Raw genomic sequence first — 19660 nt, forward strand, 5'->3', positions numbered from 1 at the left:
TGATTCTTGACATTATTATTTGGGTCTATACGCCCCTAATATACTGTGACATTTTTATGAAAACTGCAAGTTATTCGACCTGAGGCCTTTCATGTTGTGTCGCCTCACCAATTGCCTATGAAGATCTCAGGGCACCCTTTGCCTTTAAGTGAGACCTGTGTCACCTTTGCATTTTACCTGGTGTGGAGGACTAAAGCCAATTATCAGCTGTTTTTCAAGCCCCACTGTGCGGGTGAACTCAAGCCTTTGACGGAGCGGTGGTTGGGGGTTTGGATGGAGTCCATGTTGGTGCAGAGGCTCCAACGGTCTCTTGTGTGGAGCCAGGCTCTGTGGTCGGGACGGTGTGACTTGCGGTCTGTGGGTGCCTAAAGAGGAAAGTGCCCTTGGACTGTACCAGCTCTCTGGCTGCGGCTGGGATGTGAGGTCACCCGGGGGTCTAAGAGTGTCTCGGCTAACTCTGTTTACTTATTGAGGGGTGTTTAGTTTATTTAGTTTGTGCCCGCTGTCCTGCGGCTAACTGGACTATGTGCTTTGCATACTCCATTGATTTATCTCCATTAGCCGTGGTGCATTTATTAGCTTATACCTCATCATTGTTTTAAGGCAGTTGAGATGGGGTATTGTGCATTGTTTATTATCTTTTTTTTTTTTGTCAAGCACAGTTCACTTATAATCATACACATATATATATATATGCACGTTATACTAATATGGGAATTACTTCTGTACCTATAGCCATGGTGGTTTTTAGATGGCTTGTGTCGATTCCTGGAACCTTTTGGTCAGGGCTCGCTACTGAGCCTACACCTAGGCCTCTGTCAAATTCTGCTTGTTCTCTACCTTCTATATCTAACATCTTCTTTATTTTTTTCTCTTTACATCAACTTTACTTCTTGTCTTTTTCTACACCTACCTTTTCCTTATTGCCTAAGGGTGCTTACAAACAGCTATGCATACCCGTTCCATTCTACTACTCTGTACATTAAATTGCAAATTTAGGAATAATTGTCAACAATTCTAGTTGCTCTCACAACATATTAGGTCATTGTCAGACACCTTAGGGCTAACGTGCATTCTTGTTATTATTTTACTCGTCCACAATAAGGATAATAGGAGTAACAATGTTGTGATGTGTTCTGAAATATACTCAACACTAGGTAAATCTGCCTCAACCCTGTTATTTTTTTCTCTATAAGCTCTCATGTAAATCAAACTACTAACTTGAACGCTGCTACCTAAACACAGGCCACTTAAAATCTAACTCTACGGGTAATTATGATATATATGGTTATGTATTTTTGTTAGAATACACACAGTTTAACTATCTCTATTTTTAAAGTAAAGCATGGGAACGCAAATATCATGCTTTTGGGCTTGATATACATGTTATGATATTTATGAAGTACTGTTAATGATGTTGGCCACACGTCCATTTTTTTGTATGTGTAAGATCTCTTGTCTAACCCTCAATAAAAACTTATTGAGCACAAATTGGATTTGCAAATATGCAGTAATAATGGAGGCTATAGACATTATATATTATTGCCATTTGATTTTATTTTTATTCTTTTTGTATTTGTGCTTTATTTCTTCATAACTGTGTTCTCTGGCTGTGTTTTTTTTTTTTTTTTTTTTTTTTAGATAGACAGACGCCTATGAGAATTTCTGTCTGTCAGTGTGAAATTAGTACATTTTACAACATATTTCTACTTTAAAATATTCTAAATGCCAAAATGCATCTGCAAACCATTATTGTTTATTGCAAATAAATGAATAGTAATGTAACTTCGTAAATCGGAATGCACACAAGATACAATGTACCCTATTGAGCAGCTGTGTCCGAACATTCTGTTTAATAGATATTTGCATCTCGTTAGGTTGTCTTTGAGTGGGATTCCACCCAAAACATTTCTGCCGTTTGCAACGACCTGGTGTCAAGCGTCACAGACCTCGGCAAGGAAGTGCACAGGCTACAAACTCTCCTACATCAGGTAAGTGCCCATCTATCACGTGTTTTAGCAGAACGTTGTCTGCAAGCAAGCAGAAAGCTGATCACTCCCATAGGTGATCAAGTATGATTTATTGAGAAAATGTGCAGTTGTGACACAAGGAAAGGGCGGGAGCGTCCTCGTTAGGTGTTAGCACCAAATCATTCACCCCCAAACCAACAACACAGTGACAAGCGCTTGTCAGGAAGGGTCAGTTTGAGTAATTGCCAGCAGACAGCAACCGATATAATAGAATTCTGTAAATGAAGCATCAGTGTCACTGAAGAATCTGTTGCTGAATGAAGCCATATGGGTTTTGTACAGAGAAAGTGGATACACGCACAGTATTCTGTGATTTTGGAATTGCAGTGGGTTTTGGGTGGGGGGGAAAAAGTCTATAGGAAGGATAATGTGGGGATATAAATATTGTGCTATAAACTACGGTGATTTGACCTTTGACTTAAGAAAATAAATTGTATGAATTGCAGCCGAGGATGTATTAAGCCCACACAGAGTGTAATGGAAGACTTTTTATCTGTTTAAGAAATATAAACCGCAAAATGTCATCACAAGACCCAAAATTAAAATTCATTATTTAAAAAAATCAAAAAAAAATCTAATTTGCCCTTAGTGCAAGCCGTGTTAGAATATATGCTGTATGTTATAGGCATGTAACCGTTTGACGTGTACTAAAATTGGGTTGCTTAAAGGACCACTCCAGTGCCCTAATAACATTTTCTTTTAAAAATTTGACATTTAGTAGATATATCCTCAATGAAACCATGCATGTGATGAATTTAGATTTTTATTTTTTTAATTATTTGGAGTATTTCTAAACAGCTTGTAAAAGCTGCAGATCTCTTGTCTGAAGCCTTTGCAAGCCCTCCCCTTCTAACCCCGCCCAGACTTTCTGTGTCTGTCCAATCACAGACTTCCAAGTTCTGCTCATTGAGAAGTCTTTGCCAGGCAGATGCGCTGAGTAATTCAATGCCACTTGAGTTTAACTCAACCGAGTTAAACAACCAGGAAGTAACAGCACCAGTTGACTGCCAGGCGGCGTAACACGTTTTTTTTTTTTTTTTTCTTTTTTTTTTTTTTTTAAAAAAGGACACTCTTCACACACAAAAAGCACTCTGTGGTAATGGTTATGAGTCATGGAGGTAAATGTGTTCCCATTCTTTGCAGCTTCTCTGTACCCAAACCATTTTTATTTTACATTTTGTTGTGTTATTAAATTAATCTTTATTATCTTGAATGCTGTACATTACTTGGGAATTTAGGTTATTTCAAATTTGTATTTTTTAACTGCAGTAATGTCCTAAAAGAGATACTCCAGACAGCAACACAACGTTATTGCTTTTTTTGCATTCCAAAATCTTTGTAGTTTTTTCTAAAAGCTTGCCTCTATGACTCTCTCGTTTGCTATATAGGCAAAGCAGCCTTTAATACAAGAAGATACTCTGCCGTATGTATTGAAGTATATCACTAACTGTCATTTTTTTGGTTGTGGATTAAATGAAGCAGATTGTGCATTATAAAAACTATTTTCTATTTCCCATAATCACCAATATGGGGGTCATTAAGTAAAGCTATTTAAACAATGATATTTATTCAGATAACATTGCCTTGGAATGAACAAGAGACTTGGAGAATGGCGTGGATGCTTTTCAAATTATAGTTTGTCTTGCAAGTGATCACTGCATTTTTATTGTAACACTTTTTTTCAACTGAATAGACATGTTTAAACAACTTTTACCCCTTGATCCCAAGTCTAATATGGACTTCTTTTCTTCTTCTATTTTTTTGGATGTATTTTTTTAAAATTATTTAATATTTTTGGATAAACATTTCAAAGATGTTTTCCAAACTAGTAAAATATATATATATACTCGAGTATAAGCCGACCCGAATATAAGCTAAAAAACTGGGAAAACGTATTGACTCGAGTATAAGACTAGGGTGGGAAATGCAGCAGCTACTGGTAAATTTCTAAATAAAATTAGATCCTAAAAAAATTATATTAATTGAATATTTATTTGCAGTGTGTGTGTGTGTGTGTGTGTATGAGTGCAGTGTGTGTGATGCAGTGTGTGTTTGTGTATGTGTTGCAGAGCCTTGGTGGGGGGTGGGCATTTTTATTATTATTTTTTTAATTATTATCTTAATTTTAAAAAATTGTTATTTTTTATTTTATTATATATATTTTTATTTTTTTCGTACCCCCTCCCTGCTTGTTAGCTGGACAGGGAGGGGGGCTCTCATTCCCTGGTGGTCCAGTGGCATTGGCAGTTCAGTAGGGGGGGCTGGCAGGGAGCTGTAACTTACCTCTCCTGCAGCTCCTGTCAGCTCCCTTCTCCTCCGCGCCGTTCCGGTCAGCTCCCCTGTCAGCTCCCAGTGTAAGTCTCGCGGCGGCGCTATGACCCCGCGGCTCTCGCAAGAGTTACACTGGGACTTGCAGAGGGAGCTGACCGGACCAGCGTGGAGGAGAAGGGAGCTGACAGGAGCTGCAGGAAAGGGTAAGTAAACGCTCTCTGCCAGCCCCCCTCCTACACAGCCCCTTGTCTGTATTATGGCAATGTAAATTGCCATAATACAGACATTGACTCGAGTATAAGTCGAGTTGGGGTTTTTCAGCACAAAAAATGTGCCGAAAAACTCGACTTATACTCGAGTATATACGGTATATATTAAAAAATATTTTTCAAAATATTACTTATGAGAATCTTATCCAAAAATTCTTAAAATGTGGCCAATATTCTTCATAAACAAGCTTACTTAACGGAAGCTTGCTTGAACGTTTGAGTGCACTTTTTGCTTGTACGCCTATTGCTTGTACAGAACAAAATGAACACATTGAGCTTGAACCATTTAAGCATCTACAGGAATTCTGAGTATTTCGTGAAGATAGACATTTACGAAACACTCAAAACTGATCGCATTGGAAATTTCATTGAAACTCCACAACTGTCAAAAAATGCCATCATTTGGAAAACATTTGTCTTAGGGGGACAAAGTCTGAGGTTGGCAAAACCAGCTGTTCCTAGCAATGGCTGTGGAAAAGGCATCTTTCTGCACATCATGTGAGTAGTTTTGTTAAAGATTACAGGGTCTTGTTCCACGATGGAATAGTAAATAGTAAATAGTAATAGTAAATAGTAAATCTTCCGTTAAAATAACAATTGCAACCAAATTTGCAATCTTATATTACTAAAAAGTCAAATATGGTTATAGTTAATTTTGTCAACTGAATGAGCACATCACATCACCATCATATATGCTGGGAAATCAGTCATTCTCACATGCAGATTCTATATTTAAAAAAAAAAAAATGAATTGGATTTACATATTTATCAAATAATAAATTTCCATCAAATTGCTAATCATTGCAAACTTTGTAGAACGCGACTGTTACAGATGAACCTACAAAAACAAAAATTTGCACAATGGCTGTTGAAGCAGTGTGCAAGTAGTTAAAATTGAACAAAAAATAGATAAATAAAATATTACGGGTATTGTCTAATTATGGTATATTGGACTCCTCCATGGAGTTAATTATATTAGCCATCATAATGGTGCAGATTTTTGTAGTGTTAGCTTGTATTAGGATTGACCAATATCTGCCTACTAATTTGCTCCAACCAAGTGCTCAATTTAATTTCTCCATCGTTTAGTTCCAAATTTGCATCTGAATACGTTGAAATTCAGGCTACACTCATGTTAACATAGAGGCGGATTTTCACAATCCAGACCTTTATAAATGTGGGGATCAATGACCAGATTTTGTGTTCCGTATGCCTCTTGAAGGTACTGGATTATTTTGAATCTGAACTGGGTTATTCACACTCTACTGAATAACTGTGTCTGTGTTAAGATTTCTTAATGAGAACTATTTCAGCTGATATCATTATTCTTAAAGGAACGCAATAGTCACCTAAATTACTTTAGCTAAATAAAGCAGTTTTAGTGTAGAGATCATTCCCCTGCAATTTTAACTGCTCAATTCACTGTCATTTAGGAGTTAAATCACTTTGTTTCTGTTTATGCAGCCCTAGCCACACCTCTTCCCTGGCTATGATTGACAGAGCCTGCATGAAAAAAAAACTGGTTTCACTTTCAAACAGATGTAATTTACCTTAAATAATTGTATCTCAATCTCTAAATTGAACTTTAATCACATACAGGAGGCTCTTGCAGGGTCTAGCAAGCTATTAACATAGCAGGGGATAAGAAAATCTTAATTAAACAGAACTTGCAATAAAGAAAGCCTAAATAGGGCTCTCTTTACAGGAAGTGTTTATGGAAGGCTGTGCAAGTCACATGCAGGGAGGTGTGACTAGGGTTTATAAACAAAGGGATTTAACTCCTAAATGGCAGAGGATTGAGCAGTGAGGCTGCAGGGGCATGTTCTATACACCAAAACTGCTTCATTAAGCTAAAGTTGTTCAGGTGACTATAGTGTCCCTTTAACCTATTTGCCGATAAGTAGAATATCTCTTCTCATCTGTAAGACTCATCTGTATGCTGAGTGCATAAAACATGGGAGAAAAACACACACACTCGCCAGCACTGTTGTAAATAGACAGGCCGTAAACTTACTACGGAGTTGCTATTGCTTTTTCCAAGACGACAAGTCATAACATAAGTAGTTTATATAATTTCATGGGTCCCATAGGTAGGTGAAAAAGATGCATGCCATTGTAGGGTATAGGTTTATTGAATAAGAGGACCAATTTTCTGTTAACATTTTTTTTCTCATTATTATTATTATATATCTTCATGTAAAGATTGACCGCCCCTCACTTTGGATCTATATGTGCGACATATGATTCTATAGTTGTATGAAACATTGCTGTTGATGAAAATCCTTATGATCTTGTTCAGTGTTTGCAAATATTTGTCTTTGTTTTATTTGAGGGGTTGGGGGGAGGGGGTGAGGTGGAGTTATTAAGTTTTATTTGTACAGAATAAGTCAGAAAACAGTAAATATTGTTGGGTTTGTTTGTTTGTTTTTAGAAGAAAACAGATGGTACTGTTGAACCCAAGCAGAATATCTGATTGTCATTAAATCTTAATATATTTTTAATTTGTTACTTGGGACAGAAGCAGCATTCAGTGGTTCATGTAAAATGGTTATAGGGCACATCCTATTCCTTTAGAATATTTTTGAGTTCATGTGGGGTCGTTTTAATATGTCATTTCTCTTTTTGAATTGTTAGTTTCCCAATGTGCACGCGTTGTTATTTCACTGCCTAAACTAATTATTAAAATGCGCTTCTATAAAAATTACATCTCCACAAGCTAATATTACATCTTGACCTCTAATTCGTTGCTCTTCTGTAGTAACAACTGATTTTAAAGCACTGAGCTAATTTATGGATTGTGTTTTGTTCTGACCAACAATAATTGAGATATGTGTTTTCTAACCAGATAAGATTTGATTTATCCTGATTTGATTTATGACCACTTTATACATATTCTCTGTATAGTCAAGAGGCTGTGCTATATATGTATATATGTATATATGTATATGTGTGTGTGTGTGTGTGTGTGTGTGTATGTGTGTGTGTATGTATATATATATACACACACGCATATATAGCACAACCTCTTGACTATACAGAGAATATGTATAAAGTGGTCATAAATCAAATCTTATACATGGATTAAGGAATGCAGCAAAACTTAGTTTAACAGATAGATGTAAACTGGTGCAGTATTGTTTGAGAACTGTGCTTGCAAGATTCAATCTAGATCAGTGGTTTGTAACCAGTGTGCCCTCTCAGAGTGTGCAGTGAACACATTCTGGCCTGTAATCAATTGAATGCAGCCCTTAATTAGTTTAATTGGATTCAGTGACCCCAATGACTGTATGGAGAAGATGAGAGTTGTGCCATAGGGTGAGAGCATTAGCTGGGTATGGTGGTAAAAGGTTAATTCTGCATCCTTGCCAAATGGTAAGATTTGACTAGGATGCGCCCACGGACTCCAGGCATCATAACCACTTTAATGCCTTCCATGAAATAAAATCTATTCCAGTGATCAGCCACAACATTAAAATTACTGACAGGTGAAGTGAAAAACATTGATTATATCATTACAATGGCATCTACCATGGGGTGGAATATATTAAGAAGTAAGTGAACATACAGTTCTTTCATTTCATGTGTTAAAAGCAGAGAAAATGGGCCACTAAAAAAATCTGGGTCAGAAAATCTCCAAAAAGGCAATTCTTGTGGCATGTTCCCAGTATGTACCTACCAAAAGGTGACGCAAGGAAGGACAATTAGAAGGTCGAAGTCATAAGCTCCCCATTGAAGTATGTGGGGAGCAAAGGCTGGCCCTTCTGGTCCAATCACACAGAAGAGCAACTGTAGCTCATACTGCTGAAAACGTAATGTTGGCTGTGATAGAAAGGTGAAGGAACGATTAAAATAAAAACTTGGCTGCATGTGCTGTTGGTGAAGTCCCGGTCCCACAGGACTAAAGTGTAATAATATTTCGACATAAGCCACTGATTTAATTAAAAACAAAAAGTTTTAAAATGTTCTCTCAATGTTTGCCTTGTTCAAAAAAGGTTGGGAACCACTGATATAGTGGAATATGTCAAGTGAGACATAAGGATCAAAAAAGGGCATATAGCAATCTAGTATAATAATAAAAAATGGTAGAAATGTCATGGTAGATTGCAGTAATAATTGGACTATGAGCCATGGGATCTTCATATAGATGGGAAGGGATAGGGTATCTGAAAAAGTCCAGGCGATAGAAAGGACTGTGCTTCATAGATATGAGACCGATTTCATACATAATGCTCAAATCTGGCCACAAAGTCACATGGGTTGTGAATTGAAAGCAGCTCCCTCGATGGTGTTGGGGCGGAGATAATGTGCATACTTTTGATAAGGAAATCTTTGTCACACGAGCAGCATAGTTAAGGGGGCAAGCTTATTTGGTAGAATTCTGCAAAACATTTAATTTTTATATTTATTTTTTGTGCAAAAACTAAATGTTTGAGCATGCAAAAAATACATCATATTGACGAGGCCAAAATCTATCAAATGCATTAAAGTTGTATTGTTGCTCGGAGTGTCCCTTTAAGGCAGACACATTGTATTCTTATCAATCTACTTCTATTTCTTTTGTTTCCTTTCTTGTCCCTCCTTTATCTTTTCTAGATTGTAAAGTCACAGACCTTCTCTCTCTTTGTTGTGTTAACAGTGCAGCCCTTCACCTTTTCTCTACTCTGCTTATTAATTATTTATTGTCCTACGTGTCCTTTATTAGCGCATTCATGTACTTTGGATTAGGTGACTATTACACAAAGGAATAATAGATTGACTAAAGCAGGCAAACTTGCTTTATACACAATCTTGTTTTTAATTTTCATTTGTTGGCATTGGTTAAATCCCTGTATAAAATTAGAACACGCAATTTATATAAAATATACCAACAGTGGTTTTTCTACACTTAAAACTTTAGTTCGGTAAAAAATAACAAACAATCTGATGATTTTCTTTTTTTCTCTCCCTTAAATGTTAAGTTTCAGGAAGGCCAAAAGAATACCTGCACTCGCGTACCACCTCTGCAAGAACAGCTGGGTTGGAAGAGATATAGAAGAGTCCTAGTAGGGTTGCTGGCTTTGGGATTTATTGTCTCTGCTGTGAAAACTACTGCAAGGAATAATATTTTTTCATTACCGTTGTAATGGGAGTTACCAAGAAATGCGTTTTTGTTTAGTTTTTTTTTATATTTTAAAGTTTTTTGTGTGTGTGGCATGTCCTTATGGTGACTGCTATCCATTATTTGTGTTTTATGATTTGTAATCTTTGTTATATCTACGTAAAAATGCCCTTTAATATGTGGCATACAAATTCTTATTTTTTTACATTGTTTCTTTTTAGTCACATCATTGTGACTTGCTCTAATCCACATGTTAACGTTTATTCACTAAAAAGTGAATTGTGGCAAAATAAAAAATAAATAAAATAGCGAAGTTGAAAAATATTTCAAAACTAGCGATTGGCTCAATTATGCAGTCGAATGTGTTGGTTTACTACAATTCGCTGCTTAGTTAATAAATACCAGATATATATTGTGTACTTTATACACAGATCATTTTGTTGTATTTTAAGGTAATACAAAAAAAAAAAGTTCAATTTTTTCCCCTCCTTTTCCTTTAACATGTTAGCATTTCATTTTCAATTCATTTCTAATTAGTTAAATTTCGCCGAGGAACATATTGAAGTGTTTGCTTGTACAGAATATCCTCTCAAGCTACAAAGCTGAGATCAATTGAAAAGCTAATCGAGGAGTAATCAGCAAGAAATGTCTCCAGCTACAACGGTACGAAGTCCCGTGATCCTAGGCAATTGTCCCTACCTGTATGTCTGATGCAATAATGAGCTCCATGTGCTGGTTATCACTTATCTATAGAATGATTGATTACCTGATTGATTAAACCTTACAGCTCTTACATATGTTGCTATAGTGTCATTGCGGAGGCTCTTGCATAGGGGTTGTTGGGGCAGCTGAGTTTTTGCTGCAAATAAAAATAAAATTAATCTGTGTGAAATTCAATTTTTATTTTTCTGCAAGAGCAAAATTGTGTTGGAAAAAATGGTGTTACTGTATCTTTAAGGATTTGCATGCACTCTCCCACTGTGTTAGAAGCAGATCAGAATGTTTAGGCATCAGGAAAATGTCCCATTCCTCATCCGCCCCATCGATATAATTAAGCTCTGCTTGTTTTTATTATACCTGCCTAGTGCACATTTGCCCGGCACGTCCTAGAAGATAGGCCTATGCACTGACTTATCTTCTTGGCCTTTGCTTGGCTAATAGAAACAGGTCTGAGGTGTCCAAATCTCTTTTCACCCCGTTGCTCTGTACTAGCTACCATCTTGCCTTTCTGTGCTTAGAAGACAACCTTTATTCTAAACCAGCAAGCCCGACTTAAGCACAGAGAGGCTGGTTAAACACTTTGTGCCGAGGATCTCATTTAAATGGATATCCCATTAATTGGAGAGCTTGATGAAGCCCAGCCTGAGGCACACTCCCTCTAAAGGAACGCTATAGTGACAGCAATATAAACATGTATTCCTGTCACTATAGCTGTGAAAACACAGTTTAGTGTTCCTGCCCTTCTGTCAGCAATGTAAAAGGTGTATTACTGATCTTTATTACAGTGCTGAGTGGGTCTCCTCGTGGCTGGCACTGCCTCCTTGGATGAGATCATCAAACTATGATCTCGGTCAATCAAATGTTTTCCCATAGGAAGGCATTAGGAGGCTATTACGCATCAAAATGTTGCACTGCACCAATCCGCATCTCCTCATAAAAATTCATTGAATCAATGCATCTCTATGAGGAGCCTCCATGCAGAGCGTGGAAATGCTGAACGCCAGTGCTGCACGTTCTGCAGCACTGACCCAGGAAGCATCTCTAGTGACCATCAGAGTGACTGCCACTAGAGGTGTTAGTAGGTGCAATGTAAGCACTGCCTTTTTTATGAAAAGGCTGTGTTTACATAAAAAAGCTTACAGGGACAGACTATACACACCAAAACAAGTACATTAAGCTGTAGTTGTTCTGGTGACTATAGTGTCCCATTTTAAGGGACATGCCTCACTCAACAGGCTGAAAAAAGCAGGTAAATATTATTCACATTTACCCGTTTGTTCTTTCTCATCCTTTCCACACTCACCCCTCTAAATAAGGCAATCCGTATCCTATCCCTAGGAATGCTGGAACAGTGCATTGGGCATTTCTGACAGATTTACACACGTGCAGTTAAAGAGCAGGCTTCGAGTCTGGTTTCTTTCTACTGCACAATGATGCCCTGTTTCTGTCACTAATGGTCTGACGTGTAACTGAGATAGGTAAGTAAGGGTGTAGGGAAGGCTGATGAAACTCCCCTAGCTGAGAGGCGTGCCCAGTAATGCACTCTGATCGAGTTCATGAATGTTTGTAACATACTTTTTTATTGTCAAGTGATACATGTCCTTTTAATTTGTTAAATCCTGGGTTCCCCCTTCAACAACAAATGGTGGCAGACAGTGGCCAAGATCACCCTGTGCTCCAGTAAAAAAATAATGCGTGACTGTAGTAGGCCAGGCCACAACTTACTGCATATGTATGTAATGTGGGTTGTCGAAGGGAGCTGTGAATTATGCAGGAATGTATGGAGATAAGGGGCAATGCCGGGGCCTGTTTCTGGTCTTGAATCAGTCTGTCTGTGGGAACATTTTGTAGTTGAGGATACACAAAACTGAAGAGAGAGAATCTCCCACCAAATTTGTAGTGGTTGTGGGGTAATACAGGGCCTAACCCAGAGAAAAGAGATAATAGAGAGGGCCTGAAACAGGTCTGCAAAGAGGCACACCCGATTCCAGTCCTATTACTGTAATGGAGATCTCCATTATAACATTTTGTAGGTGTTTTAATACATTTTAGAATTTTTTTTTTTCCATGTTTCAATTACATTTTGCTAGCAGATGAAATAGGATAACATTTCTGAGTCTATATTATTGTATCGGTGGAGAGTTCGGATTTATTCACTAAATGACAAATCACAGGGACTTTTTTTTTAATAATATAACCACTAGAATTTAGTGTTTAGTGAAAAATGTTTAATACATTAAGTAATATTGTTCAGTGCTGTACCATGACTAAATCTTTTTTGACATTCTTTATTTTCATTTTATATAAAAATACAATAATTTCTGTAGCTTCTCATACTCTCTTACAAGGGAGTAAGGTACAGGAGATGAGCAATTCCCAGCAATGTGTATGGGTTAATTCCAAAGCAGAATCCTAATGAGACGTGAAACATTGGTATAACATGTAAGCAATGATAGTCTCCAACATTCACATTTATCTTCTCTCTTCCTATAAGCACTTCAAGTGAACGTCCACCACATTGTCTCCTCATGTCTGCGTCTGCTCATATCGAAGCAGTAGTTAGTCAGGATTGGGGGTCCCTAACTCTGATTAGAATGTGTATGTTTGGGATGGGGTAAAAAGAGAAGAAGGAAAGAAAAATAGAAAGAGGGGAGGGGGGGAGGAGAAAGGATTGAGAAGGGAGAATCTTTACCTTGTCTCCCAGGTCCATCTGCCGGTATAACTGGGACTAAGGAATAAGGCACCTTTGCATCTGAGGAGTTCTGGGGTTTGATGATAACAAAATATTTGGTGCTGAACAGGGTGTGATATTTCATTGGTACAGGGATAAAGTCCAGTGCCCCACCAGCTGTAAACTTCTCCAGCCATCACTGGTCATTACACTTAGTTCTCCAGAGCCACAAAAATGACCTAGAATTATATTATGTGTCATCTTTCTGATATGTTTTGATTGATCACAGTTTATGTACAATTTTGAAAACCATATTATTTTCCTTACTACTTTAATTCCATTATATGTTTTATTTAAGAGTGCCGTTTTTTTTTTTCCATTAAATGTTTGGAATGTTTAAATCTAAATTGTATATTTTGCTTTTCCACTACACGCTGCTTCCGCCTTTTTTTTATTTTTTTATCTTTTTTTTTTATAAAATTCATAATTTTTATGGTAGGCCTGCATTTCCTTAGAGAGAACTATATTTTCTACTCTAAACCCGTTCTGGAGAAGAAACGTAGAAGTCTCATGACAGCTGATTGTTCAAGGTACATGAATCTTAAAATCAGCACTGTTGCGAGGGCCTGAAATTTATTGTAGAGCAATAATACATTGGGGACCAACACCAGATATTTTTCTCAGCTGCTTGTTTCCTGGCTTTTCCTCACTTTTAAGCTTGGTATTGATTAAGCTATATGTAATATTCTAAGTATCAGACACACATTTGTCTGTTATATACTAATACACTCCATTGATTATATTATATCCGTTTCTCACAGGGATTTGTAGATGTATACCTTAAATGATCACTATAGTGTCAGGAAAACAAATCGTTTTTCCTGACACTATAGTGCCCTCAGGGTCCTCCTCCCATGGTGCTGTAGGGGTTAAAACCCCTTTAGTTACTCACCTTCTTCCACCGCTAGGCTCCCTTACCTCTCCTCCCCCCTCTGACGTCAGTGGAATGCACGCGCATTCAAAGTGTCCATAGGAAAGCATTTCTCAATGCTTTCCTATGGACGCTCTGCATGATGGAGGCATAATATGCCTCCAGCGTCGCAGATGCGCCTTTAGTGGCTGTCCAGAAGACAGCCACTAGAGGCTGGATTAACCCCAAATGTAAACATAGCAGTTCCTCTCATTGAGCTGAAGTGGTCTGGGTGACTATAGTGTCCCTTTAAATACCATACTGAAAACCAATTGGCAAATCTGAGCCAAAGAGTGCAAATTCAGGAGGGGGAGGCATATAACAAATGGCAGACATATAACAAAATTAACATTTAGATATTTTGGCAGGCTTAGGACTCTAGAAAGTACACATTTTTTGCTAACTTTTTTTTTTTTTTAAACGCCTTATTGTTTTTGCAGCTGACAGCATGAAAACAAAATATGAAGTTCAATGGAATCGCTACATTTTAATTAAGAAAAAAAAATCAGACAGTATTCAGTAATTTACTTGAAGCTTTGACATAGGTGCAGGAGCTTGCATCCAGCGCTATGTAACCACCATAACCACTACAGTTCACTGTTCCAGGAGTTCCTTGGTTCCCCTAATTCAAGGATCCAATGTTCTTGAATGGTTTGTATTTTTACCTGGGGGTCTGACGGGCTCTGCTCCCTGCCTCCACGGTTAATGCCGGAGAGTCATAGGTTCCTAAGCAAGATCTTCCATTAGCTCTCCTGAATGAAGTTCTGCAGTGTGTGGCCAAGCTTGTTAGCTTTGTGTCCAGTCTTCTCAGATTTGGAGAAGCCAGATACCAGTTTGTTTAATGCCGCTGTGGTGCTTAAGGTGGCCCTTTAAGCTGAAGTGATTTTAGTGCTTAAACTGACCTTTTAACTCTAGAATCACATTTATAACATTTTCTTTTATTTACGATGCATAATGCTCTCATATGATGGGTTTTATAGTGTACTTTCCTATAGTGACTTCCTAACCATGATCAATGCTCAGTGATGGGGCTTGAACCACTTCAGCCCATTGAACCTACCTATTGGTTGACATTGGAGGCTGAGCACCGGCGCTGAGTGACACGGACGCTGGATTTAGGTAAATTAATAAAGGGTTTTTCAACCCTTTATCTATCGGAGGGGGGACTAGAGGGAACTACAGTGCCAGGAATACCATTTTATATTAGCATTATAGTATCCCTTTAACTGGTTTATATCAATTCTGCCAAGTACCACAATGGGCTTTAAACTACTAATTTGCTATGAATCATGATCTACTTAGCCTTCAAACGGAATATCTTGGAATTGTAGGTGAGAAAGACTATTCAGGGTTAATCCAACCCCTACTTGATGTATAACACTCTGCTTCATCACATTTGCTAAGCCACCTGCTGCATTATCTGTAGTCACCTGATAATGTTCTCATGGGTAGCTATGTGTTTGACATGAGTCTGGGACATATTGCTGCCCAGCAGTTTATAGAATTCAAGTACCGCTAGAGGATATAAAAAAAATAACCTGGGCACCATAGACCCGCCAAATTGAATAGATTTGAATTCTGCGACATGAGTTCTCCATTTTTTTTTCGAGATAGGATTATTAATTTACATTCCAAGAACATATTGAATTATAAATGGAATTTATATGTCAAGAAAATGTCTTGGAACTTTTAATGGATTGAAGATTGTAACGGATCACCTGGCACCCCAACTGGGTACCTCCGTTGAAGGATGCTCCTAGCACTTCCTGAGGGCTCCAAGCACTCTAGCAGACACCACAACCACTGCAGGCCGAACCTCTCTTCCTTCAAAGCGAAGCAGGAACGAGCTCTTACAAGAGCTTAGTAGTGATATAGCAAGAGAGTATGACTAGCATAGCAATCCCTTAGATTCCCCCAATAAGAGACGGCACTCCAAATTTAGGGTGAAGTAGAACTGAAGTTTTAATGAAACACTCTGCTTTTATGCACATTTTACACACACAGTACCGCCCACAGGGTTTTTAAGAACAACCAATCAAAAACTTAATATATAGTAAAACACTCCCATTCATTCCCACAAAATCCTCCCCTTAAAACACATGTACTGTAACTTTAAAACTATACATTCAATATTCATAAAAAATATATATTAATAATCAGCATACTTTAAATATAAACACTCTCAAAAGTCATACAATTCCTTCCAGCAGTTAAAAAGTTAACTGGAAGTTCTTTCTGACCGACCGCAGGCACATTTTCATGCCCAAAACAGTTCCATAGATTTGGGCTGTGCGGTCGGTCTATTTCAGGCAGAAAAAATTAAGTCCCATTCGAATGAACGAACGGGGCACCATTCATGCAATTGGCTCAGTATAGCAGTACATTCAAACTGCCGAACAGGACTTAGTTTCCAGCCGCAGAGTCTAAGTGTAGGAGAAGGTAAGGGTCAGCGGTGTTCGATGAAATGTGTAGCCGATTTCAGTTCCATGAATTTGGCTGCATACACCGCTGACCACGTTTGGCTGAATAAAGATGGCCGCCGCCACCTGTTCGTTTGTACGAACGGCAGCCCCCCAGCGGTCGACAATTTACCTACAGCAGGCTCCCAGCCTGGGAGGCAAATTGCCTGCACACTTCCAGTTCTGGGTGGTCCGCCTGTGTGGTACTTGGCTCAGTAAGCCCCATTTACTGAACCAAGGAAGGAGAAAGCCATGCACAAAGGATTTTACCGTCCTGGGGACATGGTCTTAAAGGGGCATTGTCCCACAAAGTCTTCATATGTCCCCAGACGGTTCTTAAAGGGCCAGCATGGTCCAATACAAGTCCATAAGCCCAAATGCAGTTCTTAAAGTGCCCAGTCTCCCAGGGGCCATAGTCCAAAGGCATGGGGCTGGCAATCAGTCCCCTCCAAAAACTAGTGGTGAGGTCCCTTTCGCCACAATGATCATTTACTTGATTTGATCTAGTACGTTCTTACCTCTGAACGTGTCCTAGTTCCTGATTTGAGGTTCCTGTTCTCGCTCTAATTGTCAGGACATCAAAGTAGATTCCAAATTTAAGGGCAAAGTGAAGTGAAACTAGAACTGACTTGGAGAAGTTCTCCATTTTGGCGTTACCATTTGATCTCATGGAAGTAACTGCCAATGGAAGTTTATCTCCACTCTTGTTAATTTAGTGTTGTTACCATCTATATACACATTCCTAGTCTGCAAAGATTCTACCAATACCAGACAGTTCTAAAACCCCGAATAAGCTTGTTATATACTTTCTATAAACTCTATAAATCTGACAGTCTACAATATCGCAACTCTTAAAGTGGGATGGTCCTACAATAATGTTTTGCACAATCTGTTTGCAATCTAAAACTTAGACATCATTTTTAAACTTTAAAATGCATGCTTTGTAGCCCTGTCACTGCCAGAACATGCCATGTACATTATTTAACCCCTGCAGTGCCATATGCAGCAGTATTTAGAGTGTGCACTAAATATGCACATAGTCATATATTTCTTGTAGATACCAAGCATTCTCTCGAGTATAGTGGATCATGGAAGTGCAATGGTAAGTGCATTTTTAAAATGTATTTAATAATTCTTGTCTAGTGTTCTTATCCACCGCATGTTACAGAATGTAGCAATTAATAGGTAATGTTACAGGTGTTCGTAGACATGCTCCTTTGGGTTGTAATGTTTGTAGTATTAATGTGCTGTAAAAGATTGGCCAATGAGCTTCCAGTCTATAGTGATAATGTGCAATGAGACCAACGGTTATAAAAGGATAAAATCCATTGGATAAATAAAAATACTTGGAGAATTACGGAAAAGTGCTTTTCAGATGTTTGCAAAATCACACAAACTGTTGACTTCAAAGGAACATTGCAGCGTTCTGAATACAAAGTGTACTCTCGCTATAGAGTCTTGGTTCTTATTCAGATTTAGGTCCCCACCTTTTGACCTGTTTTTTTTTTCTCGGCGCCGAGACTCACTTTGGTGCTACCGCCTACCCCTGTTCCTGCAACGTCATCCTGTGGGTGTCACTTCTCAGAGAGGATCATTAGGGACGAGATGCGTGTGTGTCCAATAAAATGCTTCTCATAAAGATGCTTTGAATCCAATGCTTCGCTATGAGCTGCATTAGACGTCCTCATAGACGTCAAACATCACCTAAACAGGTACACATCTGTCATTGCAGTACCTTTAATAGCTATCAGGAAGACAGCCACTAGAGGTGTGTTTAACCCTTCAATCAAAACATTGCTGTACCTACTTAACGACCGTGTTTTAGATCGAAGGGCCATTGCACCCACACCTCTTCACTGCGATAAGGTGGTCTGGATGTCTCTTAGAGATTCTTCATACAGGTGGTAAATGAAGGTGTGTACAATATATTGGGACAAGAACGCTCATACATTCAACAATCATTGGAATGCAGGACGGAACCACACATTCAGGACTGTCCCACCAAACCTAGGAGTGTTGTAATGTATAAGGAAGGAAAAGGTATTAAGGGTTATGGAGCAGCGGACTTGAAGGGATACTCCATTTGATTTATTTTAACTATTTAGTAGATATGCCACAAATAAAACATGTATGTGTCTGCATCCTTTAAAAGCCCTCCTCACTTTCCCAGGCGCAGACATTGAGTCTGTTCTGGATATTCACTAATCAGAGGCTTTGATAGCCGCACACATGATCAAGATTTTCCAATGGTTCTCGATGAGCTGTAGTGCAACTCATTGAGGAAGGGGGCATCTTGTCTAGTGCCTGCCACCTACCAGAAGCGGAAAAAAGCCTCCCTGGCTGAGTGACAGCAACATATGTGTTTCTGCCTCCAGTTATGAAAGTGACAATTTCAATTGAAATCTGCACTTATAAACTGTCAAAAATTACTGATTGCAGACACAAAAGCCACATTGGGGGGGAATCTGTCATCTTTATTTTTAGTTTAGCTATTTTAAATTAAAATGTGAAAATCACTGGAACTAAGACAGAACCCACAAATTGGGACTGTCCCACCAAAATCGGTACGGTTGGGAGACATAAAGACATAACTGCTTGTTTTACCTTCAATTTGAAATTCACGTTTGAGTCTCACTTTGATGATAAACCCTTTCAGCTACTGACTCTGATATATAATAATTTTTAATGTTATTCCAGATGGGCCATAAAAGCATCATATTTTGCAGCCCATGATTGGAGAGGAAGAACTGCAATTCCTTTTTAAATTTCGGTAAGTTATTTGCCCCCTGATGTCATTGCCTTTCATCATAATTTGATTCTGCCTAATGAATGCCGTTTTATGCATTCTTTAATCTTTTGAGAGCAATTCTGCTGTTTATTACACGAGATGCTCTCAATGTCTTCAAATTAGATGATGAACTTCCCAATGACTTTACCCAAAATGAAATCATGTCTTAAATCGGTATTGTATCATGATCTAAAAATGGAAGCCCAGTTTACATCAGCAATAATTCTGTCTAGTTTGTGAATCATTGATTTGTTCAGATAAAAAAAAAAAAAAAAAAAAAAGCATTAGCGAATGTTCTGAAGATAGAATGTGACGTGGATAGAGCAATACTGGGTTTCCCCTATATATCTTCTAGCAATACTCCTGCTTGTTTGGAAGTTTATC

General features: G+C 38.3%; 3 protein-coding genes across 3 annotated transcripts in view; 2 read left to right on the plus strand and 1 right to left on the minus strand.

Moving 5' to 3' along the window:
• Positions 1 to 9745, plus strand: part of ASZ1 (ankyrin repeat, SAM and basic leucine zipper domain containing 1) — a 59658-nt gene extending 49913 nt beyond the window's left edge. The window contains exons 12-13 of the mRNA XM_063446849.1: positions 1878 to 1991; positions 9529 to 9745. Of these exons, the coding sequence (XP_063302919.1) occupies positions 1878 to 1991; positions 9529 to 9693 (279 nt within the window). The 3' untranslated portion in view covers positions 9694 to 9745. The remainder of the gene's footprint in view (positions 1 to 1877; positions 1992 to 9528) is intronic.
• The window catches only part of ST7 (suppression of tumorigenicity 7), a 366953-nt gene that overhangs the window by 199200 nt on the left and 148093 nt on the right, over positions 1 to 19660 (minus strand). The window lies entirely within an intron of this gene.
• WNT2 (Wnt family member 2) overlaps positions 19233 to 19660 on the plus strand; it is a 40322-nt gene continuing 39894 nt past the window's right edge. The window contains exon 1 of the mRNA XM_063445093.1: positions 19233 to 19258. The gene's annotated coding sequence lies outside the window, so the exon portion shown is untranslated. The remainder of the gene's footprint in view (positions 19259 to 19660) is intronic.

The sequence above is a fragment of the Pelobates fuscus genome, chromosome 3, assembly GCF_036172605.1.
Source record: "Pelobates fuscus isolate aPelFus1 chromosome 3, aPelFus1.pri, whole genome shotgun sequence".
Classification (NCBI taxonomy): Eukaryota; Metazoa; Chordata; class Amphibia; order Anura; family Pelobatidae; genus Pelobates; species Pelobates fuscus.